The 14226-nt window shown below is 56.1% G+C and overlaps 1 protein-coding gene across 13 annotated transcripts in view; it reads left to right on the forward strand.

Annotated features, from left to right (window-relative positions):
• The first annotated feature begins 5806 nt into the window (after positions 1-5806).
• The window catches only part of ELN (elastin), a 32480-nt gene continuing 24060 nt past the window's right edge, over positions 5807-14226 (forward strand). For 6 of the 13 annotated variants that reach the window (XM_055410039.2, XM_055410044.2, XM_055410042.2 and 3 more), the window contains exons 1-4: positions 5810-5981; positions 12075-12125; positions 13161-13190; positions 13679-13711. In XM_055410039.2, the coding sequence (XP_055266014.2) occupies positions 5900-5981; positions 12075-12125; positions 13161-13190; positions 13679-13711 (196 nt within the window). In that variant the 5' untranslated portion in view covers positions 5810-5899. Of the gene's footprint in view, positions 5982-12074; positions 12126-13160; positions 13191-13678; positions 13712-14226 lie in introns of all 13 variants that reach the window. The other 7 variants (XM_055410048.2, XM_055410050.2, XM_055410047.2 and 4 more) reach the window with 5 other exon arrangements.

Genomic DNA, 14226 nt, shown 5'->3' on the forward strand with positions numbered 1-14226 from the left:
CCTTCTGGGTCTTCTCCTCCCCCAGCCTCAAACGTCTGCTTCGGTGGACCCTGTCCCGCTCTTGAGTACTTGCTTTGTGTGTGTGTGTCTGTGTGTTAGTTGCTCAGTCGTGTCTGACTCTTTGTGACACCATGGAATGCAGCCTGCCAGGCTCCTCTGTCCATGGAATTCTCCAGGCAAGAATACTGGAGTGGGTTGCCATGCCCTCCTCCAGGGGATCTTCCCAACCCAGTGATCGAACCCAGGTCTCCTGCATTGCAGGCAGATTCTTAAATGTTTGAGCCACCAGGGATTAGACTCTTCAAGCCACAAGTTCCCTCATAAGGGCTTGTGGAGACCCCTGTTCCGTCTCCATAAAAGGCAATGAGTGCGCCTGAGGGTTAATTACTCCTGATGTCACCTTCATCAGGTATTACAAGGTGATCTGTCGCAGCTCACACACTGATCAGTGTTAATCCCTGTCACAGTGACAGCCACTGGCCCCTCTGCCCTCCCAGGCTGCTCCCGCCAACCCAGCCTGGGGGTTGGCAGAAATGCTAACCCGCCTCCCCAACTCCCAAACCCCGCTCTGAGCACAGGCTGTACTTCCCTTGGGTTTACCCGGGTTTGGGCTGATCCCATGTGATGAAGAGAGATTCCACGAGTGGCCCAGATCTGCAGAGTTCAGTCTTTTTTCAGCTACAGATACTTTACCCCCAGGAAAGTCCTCTGCGGGGGTCCCAGCCACCTCTGGGGAGGCCGAGCTGCAGAAGGCCGCTCTCCTCTCCTGGCTGAAATGCTGCCTGGTACCCCTCGGTAGGAGGCCGCCCTCCCTGGCGCGGTCACCAACACGATGGCCTCTCCCCTGTGCTGTGTGCGCCTTGGGCCTCCCAACTGAGGGCCCCAAGGACTGCCCTCTTCTCTCTGTCCCTTCTCCTCATGCCCTGTCCCACTGGTAAGCTTTCAGTAGCAAGAACCACCCTCAGTGTTCCCTCCTCGCTGGTCCCAAGTCAGGCTTCATTCCCCACCAGACCCAGACCCCTTGTGGTCTCCCCCTGGACCGTCCACGCAGCAGCCACTGGCCACAGGAGGCTGCTGAGCACTTGAAATGTGACTGACCCAAATCAAGGTGATAGTCAAAGTGTATCCTGCACTCCACTTTGAAGACTTTGTACGAAAAAGAATGCAAAATATCTCACGAATAATTTTTTATATCCATTCAGTTCAGTTCAGTTCAGTCGCTCAGTCGTGTCCGACTCTCGGCAACCCCATGAATCACAGCACACCAGGCCTCCCTGTCCATCACCAACTCCCGGAGTTCACTCAAACTCATGTCCACAGAGTCGGTGATGCCATCCAGCCATCTAATTCTCTGTCGTCCCCTTCTCCTCCTGCCCCCAACCTTGCTCCAAATACAATCTTTTAGGTATATTGGGTTAAATATAGCTTATTAAGCAAAGTAATTTTACTTGTCTTTTCTTTCATTTCAAGTGGCTTCTTGTTATTGTTCAGTTGCTAAGTCATGTCCAACTCTTTGCGACCCCATGGACTGCAGCACGCTAGGCTTCCCTGTCCTTCCCCATCTCCCAGAGTTTGTTTGAACTCATGTCCATTGAGTTGGTGATGCCATCCAACCATCTCATCCTCTGTCGTCCCCTTCTCTTCCTGCCTTCAATCTTTCCCAGCAGCAGGATCTTTTCCAATGAGTTGGCTCTTCACATCAGGTGTCCAAAGTATTGGAATTTCCGCTTCAGCATCAGTCCTTCCAATTGGTTTCCTTTAGAATGGACTGGTTTGATCTCCTTGCTGCCCAAGGGACTCTCAAAAGTCTGGTCCAGCACCACAGTTTGAAAGCATCAATTCTTCAGTGCTCAACCTTCTTTATGATCCACCTGTCACATTCATACGTGACTACTGGAAAAGCCATAGCTTTGACGGCAAAGTGATCTCTCTGCTTTTTAATATGCTGTCTAGGTTTGTCATAGCTTTCTTTCCAAGGCTACTAGAAAATTTAAAATCAGAAGAGGGGAAAGCTCAGACCTTAATGTCATTGGCAGCTGGGTCTCATGGGTGAGAAGGGATGGGCCAGGGCAACGTGTGTGTGTATGTCCTTCACTCTGCCTTCCTGCTGGTTCTCTCTTAGAAGGTCTGCACTGGAACCCACACTATCCAACCAGCATGCAAGTCCTTCCCAAACCTCACTTAGGTTGAGAAATTCTTGTTCCCGCTCTTAGTGTAATGTGGACCTTATTTCCCATGGGACCACCTGGGGGGACGCTCGCTCACACAGAGGTGTAAATGACTGACAACTGAGGCCCCCTCATCTGAGGGAACCCCAGTGGGGGGTCCCGGGTCTGGGATGACATCAGGCCCTTCCCAGGCTAGCTGGCAGCCCATGCTTACTCTCTCTGGTTCGAGGTCCCGTGCAGATAGATAGCACATCCTGCACTCAACAGACAAAAGGACCGTGAGTAGATAAGGAAGGAAACAGAAACCATAGCTCCCGGGTTTCTGGAGGTCTGTCCCTATCACCAGAACTCTGCCCCCATCTCGTGGAGTGCGCGTCTGTGTTTGTCATCTCAGACTCTTCAAGCATGAAGGAAGCAGAAATGAGTCCGTCCTCACAGTGCCTTCAGTGATGGCCAGGCCAGTGGAGGATAAGAATGAAGTACTAAGTTCAAGTCAGAAACCCTCAGAGAGCTTCTGGAGGCAGGGGTGTCGAGGGGCACAGAGCTGGAGGAAGCTGAGACCAGCGAACTCCAGCAGCAAAGGTCCAGCACCCAGCCCTCCAGGATGAGTCCAGGTGCTCAGAAACCTGGCTCCATCAGCCAGAGGGGAGGAGAGAGGCAGAGCAGGGGAGCCAGGTAGGGCAAGGCCCTGAAGGACGTGCTCAGAAATCTGGGCTTTATCTGAGAGGCTTTAGCTGAGGGTTTCTGAGCACAGCCATGACAGAGCCAAGTGGAGGCTGGGGCTCTGTCCTTCCTAAAGGTCTGGAGAGGCTGGTGGCCCATCAGTGACTCACCTTGGTGCTCTGGACCAAGTGGGTGGGTAACAATTGTCGGTGGTGACAGTAAAGTCTAGCCCCTGCAACATTTGATGCCCCAGGCAGTTTGACATTTTCTTTTCTTTTTTTTTTTTAACATTGCTTAATTTGTACAGCTATGCAGGCAGGTGGGCGGAGAGCAATTCAGGACTGTTGTGTTTCTTGAATGAATGAATGTTGGTCTATCACTGTAACCCCCAGTCCTTACATTATGCCTGGAATGCATTGGACTAAGTGGCACTGGATCATCCGTCTCCTGGGTTTGTTCTCTGGAGGTGTACAGAGACCTTGTGGGATATGAGTTCACGGAGCTGCTGTGATACAGGATGCTAAGGAAAAGGGGGACTTGGGCATGCAGGTGGGGGACAGGACACAGGGGAGAGGTGGGCCCGGCAGCCTCAAGTCATACCCTGCAGGCGCCCCCACACCTCTCCTGGACCCTCCCCACCACCACCCCCACAGAAAGTCCTGTCCCGCTGGCTCCAGCCTCCCTCCCAGTCCTGGAATTAATAAAGACTCTGAGCAGACTGCGGTTTGCAAGTCTGAAAGCCGGTTCCTGCCCACGTCACTGCCCTGAGAGGAGTGGGGCCCAGTTTCTCCCCAGTACCCTCGTCTTTCCCCCTCCCTGGGAGGGGGGCAGGCACTCAGATCCACCCTCCCCCTGGGGCCTCCCCTCCCTCCCCTCCCTCCCCCCAGCAGGCACATCTCAGGCCCCGAGCCTCAGCCCCTAACCCTGAGCACCCCCTATCCTCAACAACAAGGGCTGGCTTGGGCTCATCATCTCATCAGCGACACCCCCCCCAAAGGACCCCCAAATAACACGCACAGGAAGTAAGAGCTGTACACTTGCTGTGCACGCACAGCTTCAAGACAATTCTGCTAGCATGCACGCCCACCCCCTTCCAAACTCCTGGAGCAGCCGCTGCCTGAGACCAGGGAGAGGAAGGGGATAGCCCAGGGGCCCAGGGTGACCCAGCAGAGAGCCAAGTCTAATAGTTACAAGGAGTGGGGCTTGCAGAGCTAACGTTAACAGCAGCAGCACTGGAACTAAAGCTAGGGGACACAGCATTTCGGAACTGCAGGCACGCTACAGAAATATATGACCTCATCTTACTCATCTTTGCAATAACCTCCCAGGCAGGAATATTTATCACCATATGACAGATGAGGAAACCGAAGTCCTTTGAAGAGGTTACGCTGATAGAAAGTGCTCGAACCAGAATTTTAGTCCTAGGTCCCACCAAGCCCAGTGCCTGGCCTCTGGCCCCTGCAGTCCCAGCCTCCCCCGCTGGCCCTGCCGACTGCCTCGGTGCTCCTTGCTGGAGGAGGAGTCCTTTAACTCCTGTCCTCGGACTTGTGACTGTGTTCTCCTCTTATCCTCCATCTGGATGCAGGGAAAAGCTCTCAGAACTCACGGCCTTGGCTTTTCCCTGTCGTAAGCTGTGATGAAGTCAGGTACCAGTTTCCCTCTCCTATCCTCTGGCCCCCCAATTTTTTCCCCACTTAGGTGGGGAGGCGTCACCCCCTAGTTTCCCACCCCATCTCACCCCCTCAATCCCCAGGGTCCCCATCCCGCAGTCAGGCGAGGACAACCCAAGTCCTTCTGGAAATGCTGGTCCCAGTTGTCTTAGCGCAGGGCCGCCCCCTCCTGGCCGCCAGAGGAACGTCAGTCCCTGGCATTCTCCAGGGGCAAAGAGAGACCTGTCAGTCTGAGGGCTACCAGGTCTGGTTTGGGTTCTAGGTATGCTCAGCAGTGGGACAGGTGGGGGCCCAGTGATAAAGGTGGGGGATGTTGGGCCACTTATCAGTCTGAGTGGGCTCCCCCGCCCCCCTGGTTCTCTGCAGGGCACCTGGGGATCCAGTCTGACCTTAACCAGACACAGCGGCCTGCATAAACTTCAGGGGGCTATATCTTTATCCATGACAGACGGAGCCCCTGTGATATATCAGAGTCTCCAATGTGACCCCTGATGCCCCAGGGAATGACACCAACAGGGTCTCAACCCCCAAGCCATTCTGCCCACAGCCACCTGGCCTCTGCTGACCTGGATCCTAGACCAACCCATCACCCCCTGCTCAGCCTCAGGCAGGAGGCTGTGACCTTAACCCACAGAGAATGGAGCCCTGCAGGGCATCAGGGTCCCCTTCCCTGTCCCCAGATGCCCCACGGGGGCAGCAGCAACACGGTCTCACCTTTCCCAGCCATTCTGCCCACAGCCCCTTGACCTCTCCAGACCCTGGCCTGGATGGACCCCGGACCCCAGGTCTGACCAACAGCCCCCTCCCCAGCTTTGGCCTGTCTCTGGCCGGGTCTGGGAGTGTTGAGGGAGTCTGGAGGGCCGGGGTGGGGGGGGGCAGAGGCGCAGGACAGCTGGCCTGTGTCCCCATACTGGGCCCGGGGCCCAGCCGGAGGGGTGGGGGCCTGGCCACTCAGGCCTTGGCTGGGGCCGGATTTTTGGCCGGGCTGCAGGGCCCTCCCTCCTGCTTCCTCTCCCGAGGGCTGTCCTGGCAGAGGCCCCCCTCGCACTTTCTGGCGGGAACAGGGCCAGCAGCGAAAGAACAGCCGCAGAGGGAAAGCGGGAGAGAGATGGGGGGAAACTGTGTGTGTGTGTGTGTGTGCGCGCGCGCGTGTTTTAAGGGGGAAAAAAAAAAAGAGCCCACAGTCCAGTCCAGTCAGACCCAGCCTGGGAGGCTCGCGCGCGAGCCGGCCTTTCGTAATTGCCCCCTCCCCGAGGCCCCCTCCCCGAGGCCACCCCTCCTCCCGCCCGCCCTCCCTCCGTCCCTCCCTCCCTCCTTCCCTCGCAGCCGACGAGGCAGCAATTACGCTTTGGGGATAAAACGAGGCGCAGAGAGCGGGCTGGGGCATTTCTCCCCGAGATGGCGGGTCTGACAGCTGCGGCTCGGCGGCCCGGAGTCCTCCTGCTCCTGCTGTGCGTCCTCCACCCCTCGCAGCCCGGAGGTAGGCCTCACCCTGTTTCCCCGAAGGGCCCGCAGCCCTCGGGCCGCCCGCTCAGGTGGCTGGACCGACCGATGAGAGGGCGCCCTGCACCTCCAGCACCCTCCTGGGGGGGTCCCGGGCAGGAGCCCCTCAGCCACTGGACCCTCGGAACCACCCCTCCCGGGAGCCAGCCGTGCAGAGCAGAAACCTGTCAGATGTTCGTTCGCCCCGAGACTCAGAATGGTCCCAGACCAGCGCCGGCTTCTGCTGCCCCGACAGGGTGGATGAACCTTGCTCGGTCCTGGGGCGCTCTCCCAGGATGGGGGTCCCGAGCACGCTGGGGAAAAGCCGGCGAGGTCCCGGCGGGTCTGTGAGCACCGGCGGTTTGCACACCTGCGGACCCAGTGGCTGTGCACGCGTGCCCCAGGGACAGGGGACCTGGGCTGGAGGCCAGCTCTGCGGCAGTGAGCTCTCTGACCTCGGCAGGTTCCTTGTCCCCTGGGAAGTCGGGACCCGCTCCGGGTGATGTCAGGGTTAAGTTGATTACAGGGTTGCAGGTTGGAAAGCTGCCGCTGTGGTCTGTCCCTGGTGAGAAAGGCTGGGACTTCTGAGCGTGTGTGTAAGTGTGTGAGTGTGCGTGTGTGCACTAGTGTGTTACATGCTCTTGCACAGGTGTGCATGGTCTGTATATGTCTGATCGTGTCATCAGATAGAGGAGGAGGTTTCTGCGAGGGGATGAATGTTCACAGGTTCATCCCGGGGCAGGTGTGTGTGTTTGTGTGTGAGTGTGTGTGTGTGTTGGAAGGATGGGTGTTACAGGATATATGAAAGTGTCTGTTAGCATGTGCAAAAGTCTGTCACCCAACAGGCATGCACACAGAGGCGATCTGGTGTCCAGGTGTGTCACTGGGTGTGGTTCGTCATTGAGCATGTGTGTGTGTGTGAGTGTGTGTGTGCGAGTGTGTGTGGTATGGAGCACCAGCAAGGGCAAGGAAGCTGGGGAGGCGTCCGTCTCCTGGCAGAGGGAGAGCCCTGAGCGCCGGGGGCTTTGTGAACCTGGGGACCCTCTGGGCCACCTGGCATGTTCCCTGCCGTGGTCCCGGAGGACGCCCCTCTCAGGGCTGCTACGCACCTTGGGTGGGGGGGACTCTGGGAGTGGTCCCCCAGTGTCCCCCGAAGGTGCTTCTGGCCGTGGGGAGAGAGAGTTGCAGGCAGGCTCATGAACCTTCTATGGGGTAGCCTGGGTGGGTCTGGTTTCCAGGAGAGCCCTCTTTGCCGTGAGAACCAGTGGGGGCCAGTGTTGGGATGGGGGGAGCACTGGGTGGAGCAGGGCCAGGCCGGAGGGCAGGAGCAGGAGCTGGGCAGGGGCAGCAGCTGTTTCCGTGAGATTGACCAGCGGGGCAGGACCGCTGGGAGCAGGGGCTTCCTGCGCAGAGGTCAGCTCCCGAGTCTGGACAAAGCCGAGGGATGCTGGTGCAGCATCAGGTGGGGCCCTGCGGGGGTCAGAGAGACCATCCCAGGGGAGCGGCCATCCCTGGGCCTGAGATGGCAGCTCGGGTCCCATCTGAACCTCCTCCCTGAAGTCTGGCCCCTGCACACCTGCCTTCCCAGAGACAGCTCCCCACTAGAGCATGACACCTAGCCCTTGCAGGAACCCTGAGAATAGAGAATTTTTATCTACGCTCCACAAACAGGGAGATTGAGGCTGAGACAAGCTAAGGCAGCGCCAGGGGGTGAGTACCAGCCAGCTCATCCCTGGGCTAAAGGATGAGGGAGGTGGGGGCCAGGTTCTAAGCGGCATTTGGGAAGGGGCGGGCCTGGAGCTGAGTACTCTGGGGTGGGCCTGCCCTAAGAAGAATGCACCCTCAATGACCAGGCTAAATGCTCTGCTGGCCCTGTTCTTTTTTTTTGCAAACATAAATCTCAGCTCTGTCCCGGGTGGTAGAGTAGCCTGGTCCAAATAAGGGGTGTGTGAACTGATGCGGTCTTCTGGGGTTTGTGCCCAGAGCCTCCCAAAGGAGGGGCCCCCCCTCCCACATGCATAGGCTCGCACAAGCACACACGCACTCACACCTGCCCGGCTATCCTGAAGGATGTCACCCTCATGGGTTCCGTAGTCCCAAAGAACCATGTTTCCAGTGGAGACAAAAAAGGGACAACCCAGGAGGGTTTGCGAAGGAAGGGTTGTCTGGACTCATTTAAGATGGGTCAAAAGTAGCTTTGAAGATCATTTGCCCCAGCCTCCTTTGCCATTTAAAGAGAGAGAGAAATTAAATCAGTTATAATTGGGACCAGCTGCCCCAAACCCCCAGAAATTTTATCATTTTAGCTTTGGGTGGTTTTTCGTTTTTGTTTTTCTGATTTCGGAACTGAAGATGGTTCTGAAACAGGGATTTTTTCAGCCCTGGCTGCCTATTGTAATTACACAGGGAACTTGAAACCATTCTGACATGGGGGTCTCACCCAAAAATTCTTGCTTTACTCGGTCTGAGGAGGGACCCAGACATGTAGGTCTTGTTAAAGCCGCTGCCCAGGTGACTCTGAGGGGCCTCCAGGGCCTCGGACCCCCAGTTTAGGGATTGATGCTGCTCTCTGAGTCTGCTGGGGCCGAGGCAGGAAGGCAGGCGTGCCCAAGGGGAGGGAGGGGACAGACTCAGTCACTGGAGGGCGGATTGTTTTCGAAAAGCCCTTGGCAGCCTTTCTCCATGCAAACAACAAACAGCTTCGTGTGGTCTTATCTGCTCCCCAGGCTGGCCCCCCTGGACTTAGAATTGGCGAAGTCCCCTGCCAAGGCCCGCTGGCCCTCTGTTTGCTCCCAAACAGCCGTCTCCCAGCTCTTTGAACCTGGAGCCCAGGGCCCAGGCAGAAGGCTGTGTGTGTGACTGGGGTCAGCTGTGGGTACCGGGCCAGGCATTTCATCTCTCTGGTTCATGGATGATTTCCCTGGCTGTAAAATAGGGAGAAGCATCCTTGCCCAGCATACCTCCTAGGGCCAGTGGGTGGCTCCAGCAACATCACATTGGAAATAATGCATCAAGTAAGAGGACTATGGGAATGCGAATTTTAAAAACCATATATTCTCTTATTGGGGATTTGCTAGCGTGAACTAATATCAACCCTTGTAATTCATATACATTTATAAGGTTTAATTTTTTCTCTTGCTACTCATGCCATGTTTTGTCTAATGAGGAGGCAGCCCGTGTGTAAACAGAGACGCAGTAATGGAGGAAGCTGACAAGACTGGGAGAGGGGGTGGTGTAGAGGAAATCCGGGAAGGCTTCATGGCAGAGGTGACGTTTGAGTTAAACCTTGAAAGAAAATTCAATGTTTGAGGAGCTTCTGTGGATGGGAGGTGAGCCTCAGTCTTTGGGGCTCTGGGGGGCAGAACTGGAGAGACAGAGGAACAGAATCTATCTCAATAGAAGGCAGATCTCTCTGTTGGTAGAGCTGATAGCATCAGTAGGTGGTGATTTGCCTGTCACTGGAGGCGTGCAAGCAGAAACACAAGATGTTCACAGAGGAATTTCAACTCAGGCCAAAAGACTGTTATGATCCCTGAGAGTCTAGGACCATGATTCTAAGATGCAAGAGACAAGTTCCACCCTGGGCTAGCCGGTGAAACAAGCCAAACCCACATAAAACAAGACAAGTACGCTCCAGGCCAACTGCTTTGGGCCAGCTGAGCAGTGGGAACCACAGGCTGAGACGGCAGGGGGGAGACGCTGAGCTCAGTCTCGGTGGAAGGGTAGGACTTGGAGAGAGGAAAGGGCATTCCTGGCAGGAGGCACAGCTCAGGCCAAGGAGGGGAGGTGGGAAGCAGGATGACCCTTTGCATGAGGGGCAGGAGAGGAGACCGCTGCCTTTTCAAAGGCCTTTGATCACCACCAGTCTTATTCTGTTCTCACCTCTCTGGCACTCAAAGAGGGGCCCGGCGGGGATCCTTTACGCCCACTAAGCCTTCTCCGTTTCCTCGGTGCAAAACGGGATCAAAACCTTTGGCTCCGCGGGCCGTCATGGTTCAGGCATGGAGCTTGGCAGACACTGTTGGGCTCTGAATCATGGAGGTGGAGAGTGGGGAGAAGAGAGAGCTGGGGAGAGGACGGGTAGGCCCTGGGGAGAGTGAAAGCAGAAGAGGAGCTGGCCGACCCCAGGACGGGCCTGGCCCCCGCGCTGGGGCACGAACAAAACCCCAGGAGAGGAACTGGGGCTTCAACCCTGTCTGCCTGAGGTGGGGAGACCCGTAAGCCGCCTGGGGATGGAAGAGGTCAGACCAGACCTCCAGGCAACTTCCTTGCCTCCCCTCCACCAGATTCACCCATCCTTTATTGAGCACCTATTGTCTCCCTGGCCCCAGGCCATGTACTGTGAAGTCGAAACAAAGTGTCAGTCATTAATTAATTTATTTATTTGGGAGCAATTACCGACCTAGCTCCAGGCCCAGGGGTCTCTGGAACTCTTTTACAACTCCGCAGCAACCTGGCAAGGCAGAAATTATTAGCCCCACATTGCTACAAAGGAAACTGAAGTTCAGAGAGGTTAAGTGACTTGCCTGAGGTCACACAGATGGTCAGAAGTTGGCACGGCTGGGATCAGCGACCAGGTGGGTCTGTTCGGAGCCCTTTGCTGTCTCCGCCCACCACATTGTTCTTGCAGCCCCCCCACCCACTCTGGAGCCAGAGGCGGGAGGGGAAGGAAGGGGAGGAGGGAGAGAGGCCGAGGCAGAGAAAGGCCTGGAGCCACAACAGGGAAGGGCACACACGAGACAGTGCTGGGAGCTAGAAGCCCGAGCCAGAGAAGGCATCAAAGGAACACTTTGCGGTGGATGACAGGGCCGGATCGCCCATTCCCAGCAGGCCCAGCCTCCTGGGCCACCTCTCCGAGCCCCTCGAGGCTCTGCGCAGATTACTGAGACACTCCAGGCCTGGATCTCAGTGCCTGGGGCGGTGGGGCGGGGGGAGGGGTCAGTGCAGCAGAGGGGTGGCTCAGGGGCTCAGGCCCGGGGTGGAGGGGTGGGTGGCGCCAGGGCTTTGGCACAGGGTGACCGTGACAGCTTGGCATCCTCCGCCCTGCTGGGCCATGGCTGAGGCTGACCAGGCCCTGGGGCCAGCAGGCCCAGCTGTGCAGCACAACCGGGCCACAGAGGCCAGATGTCTGCTGGGCACGCTGGGGAGCTGCCCGACACGCTCCCCTAACCCCGTCCGTTCAGCCCTGTTCAGCTGGGTAGTGCCGGGGCTCAGGCTGGGGCAACGGCAAGGCGGCTTGTCAAGGGGCCATTCAGTGGTGGTGGAGTTAAGGCCTGGTCTGCACCAGGATTGTCTGTTGCCATGACTACACACAGGCTGGCTCTGGGGCCCGGCCTCCCAGTGTTCCCCTGTGAGAGCTTCACGGGTCCGCGGGGACTGAACTCGTGATCCGGGCTGGGCAGACGGCCCCTTTGGCCCAGCCAGTGAATTAGCTTTTCCTTAGGAAACTATTCACTTTGCTCATTCATGGTGTCCCTCTCTGGGCCCCCGCGCCTCCTTAGACAGCTCTGTGTCAGACAGCCAGAGCCCCACCCAAGCTCTGCTGCCCAGCGGCTAAGGACGCTGACCTCACGCTTTCCTATCAGTGTGGGAATGGTGGGGCCTCGGCTGGCAGCAGCCGCGTTTCCTTACCGCTTGCTGTCACAGCCCAGGCCTGCTCTCCCACGATGCTGTGTCCTGCCCACGCTGCTCAGGGCTGGAGAGACGTGGCTGCCAAGCCAAAGGTACTCAGACCCAGTCCCTGGCCAGGCCCTCCCCAGGTAACACAGCAGGAGCCATTATCCTCAGAGCAGTGGCCTGGCTTTCAATCCAGCCTCCATCTATTTGCAGCTGTGTGACCCCAGGCCCGTGTCTTAACATCTCTGAGCCTAAATTCACATCTGTTAAATTGAAGTTAATAATCCCTGCCCTTCCAAACTCACTGGGCCATTTTGAGGAGCAGGAAAAAGAAAATGCTTTGGAAACATAACGTGCTTGGGCGACACTGGTTACTTTGTAGACACACAGTATTATCGCCGTCATCCCTGTCTTTTATCATTAGCACGCTTTTATTCATTCTAGCTCATGGGGCACTCTGCCTCCTTCCTTCCAGGGGTCCCGGGAGCTGTTCCTGGTGGAGTTCCTGGAGGCGTCTTCTTCCCAGGTAATGTACATGAAATTTGCAAGTGCCCAGGTAAGACAGATGCTGATTAAATTTGCAAGAGGCAAACATTTGGACACTGCAAAAGGAAAAAACATTGGCATGCCCACCACAGAGGACTCATCAGTCACTCCTATATTAAAAAGCAGTTTACATGATGCTGTTCTATTACTACTGAGCATAAATTTTCTAAAAGATGAAACTCAGTGCTTGCAAAACGGTAGGAAAGTGGCCTCCTCACTGACCCTCTGCTGTTTAGCCCCACTCTTGGAAATCCATTCAAAGGAAATCATTGAAAACAAGAGAAGTAAAAAAAAAAAAGCCATCTGCCCCAGGATTCATAGGAATGTTACTAGCAAAAATGCAAAACAAGAAACCCGCTTGACAGGAGGGTGTGATTAAGTAAACTAAGGTTATGCAACTACTAAAAAGTATGAATATGCTCTCGGTCAAGTGATTTTCAAGTAAAAACAATATTAAAGCAAGAACTAGGTGCAGATGAAGATTAGCCCCGCCTCAAGAAAAAAAAAAAAGGGCAGAATATTAACTCGATGGCATGGGGGGGCCAGTGGGGGGTGGGAGGCAATCTCTTCCTTTGATTTAGAAAAAAAGCACGATATTTTAACGTAGATTGAAAAATCACAAGTAATATTTTCAATACTTAAAAAATGTTTAAGGGACTTCCCTGGTGGTTAAGTGGTTAAGAAACCACGCTTTCACTACAGGGGGCCCGGGTTCCAGGTCCAGGGGACTGAGACCCCTCATACCGCACAGTATGGCCAAAAAAACAAAGAATGAAAGGGTTTGAGTGTTCAGAACTGATGTTCAAGTGAGAGAAGCCACCAGCACATTCCCAGGCACACACAGAGGCAGGAGACCTTTGCCAGATGAGACAGACGAGGAAACGGAGGCTCACAGAGTTCACGGCTTGCCCAAGATCATGTGGTTAGGCAACGATGGATTTGACCGTGGGTCAGTGGATGGCTTCTTGGCAGGGACCTTGATGGTTTTCCCTCTCTCTCTATGCTGCCAACACAGGGGCTGGTCTTGGAGGCCTGGGAGGAGGAGGTGAGTTCAAACACCAAACTTGGCTCCTCACTGATGGGGTCTGAGTCTCAGCCTAATCCACACACATCCTTAGACCTCAAACCTCAGAAAACCCAGGCATTAAGGGGTCCCTCATTTCCCAGACTGAGCGTCTAGTGGGGAGGGGCTTTTCTAAAAACTAGATCCCCCAGCCCCCTAAGCCCTTGCCACCCAGCCTCTTTTCCCTGGAGGCCCATGCCTTCTTTCATATTTCGTTTGATCCTTAGTAATATCCATGCAAATCCAGCTGAACCATCACCCCCTTCAGAGGCCTGATAAACAGTGAGAGAGGGGGAAACTCCCGGTCAGGACGAGGGTTGGGGCCCCCACCCAGGCATCTGGGTGCCGGGCTTCCAGCAGCTCCTTGTACACAGGGGAAGACCATTCCTGACCCCACAGTGCCCTGTGGGGATCGTGGTGGGACAGGTGGGCTCGAACTCCCCATTAACGACCATCTCTTCCCTCTGTAGCACTGGGCCCTGGAGGCAAACCAGCTAAGCCAGGTAAGCCCTGCAGCCGCTGAGCACTGAGCCAGGGCCAGGGGGCAGGGGAGGGAAGGGGCCACAGAGCCGTGAACCGGGCCTGTGGATGGCAGGAGGGAGTGAGGTGGTGGACGGACCCTCCCCTCTAGTCAACGCCTCCCAGGACCAGGCTAGGACTGAGCTCCAGGGCTTCCAGGGTCAGGAGGCTAGGGGCAGCTTACAGTCTTCCCTGAAGGTGGGGTGTCCGGCACCAACTCTGCCCAGGCCTCTGTGCCCCCTAAGAGTCCCCTCTGCACCAGATCCCAGAAAACAGCCCTGGTGCTGGAGTCAAAGGCCAGAATTGATGCTCCAGTGGCCACCAAGCCTGTGAATGTCACTCTGGGCTCAGACACAGATAATTGGACCCCGGCCTCTGCCTGAATGATCCCTGACTCCCAAATGAAGCCCTCTCTTACTCCAGGCCAAGATCTCGGCTATCCTTGACTCTGATGATCCATTCTGAGCCTTTATCCTGACCCCAGGCTGAGCCTTGACCC

This window comes from Moschus berezovskii, chromosome 27 (assembly GCF_049115385.1).
Source record: "Moschus berezovskii isolate FMDL1 chromosome 27, NW_MosBer_1.0, whole genome shotgun sequence".
NCBI lineage: Eukaryota > Metazoa > Chordata > Mammalia > Artiodactyla > Moschidae > Moschus > Moschus berezovskii.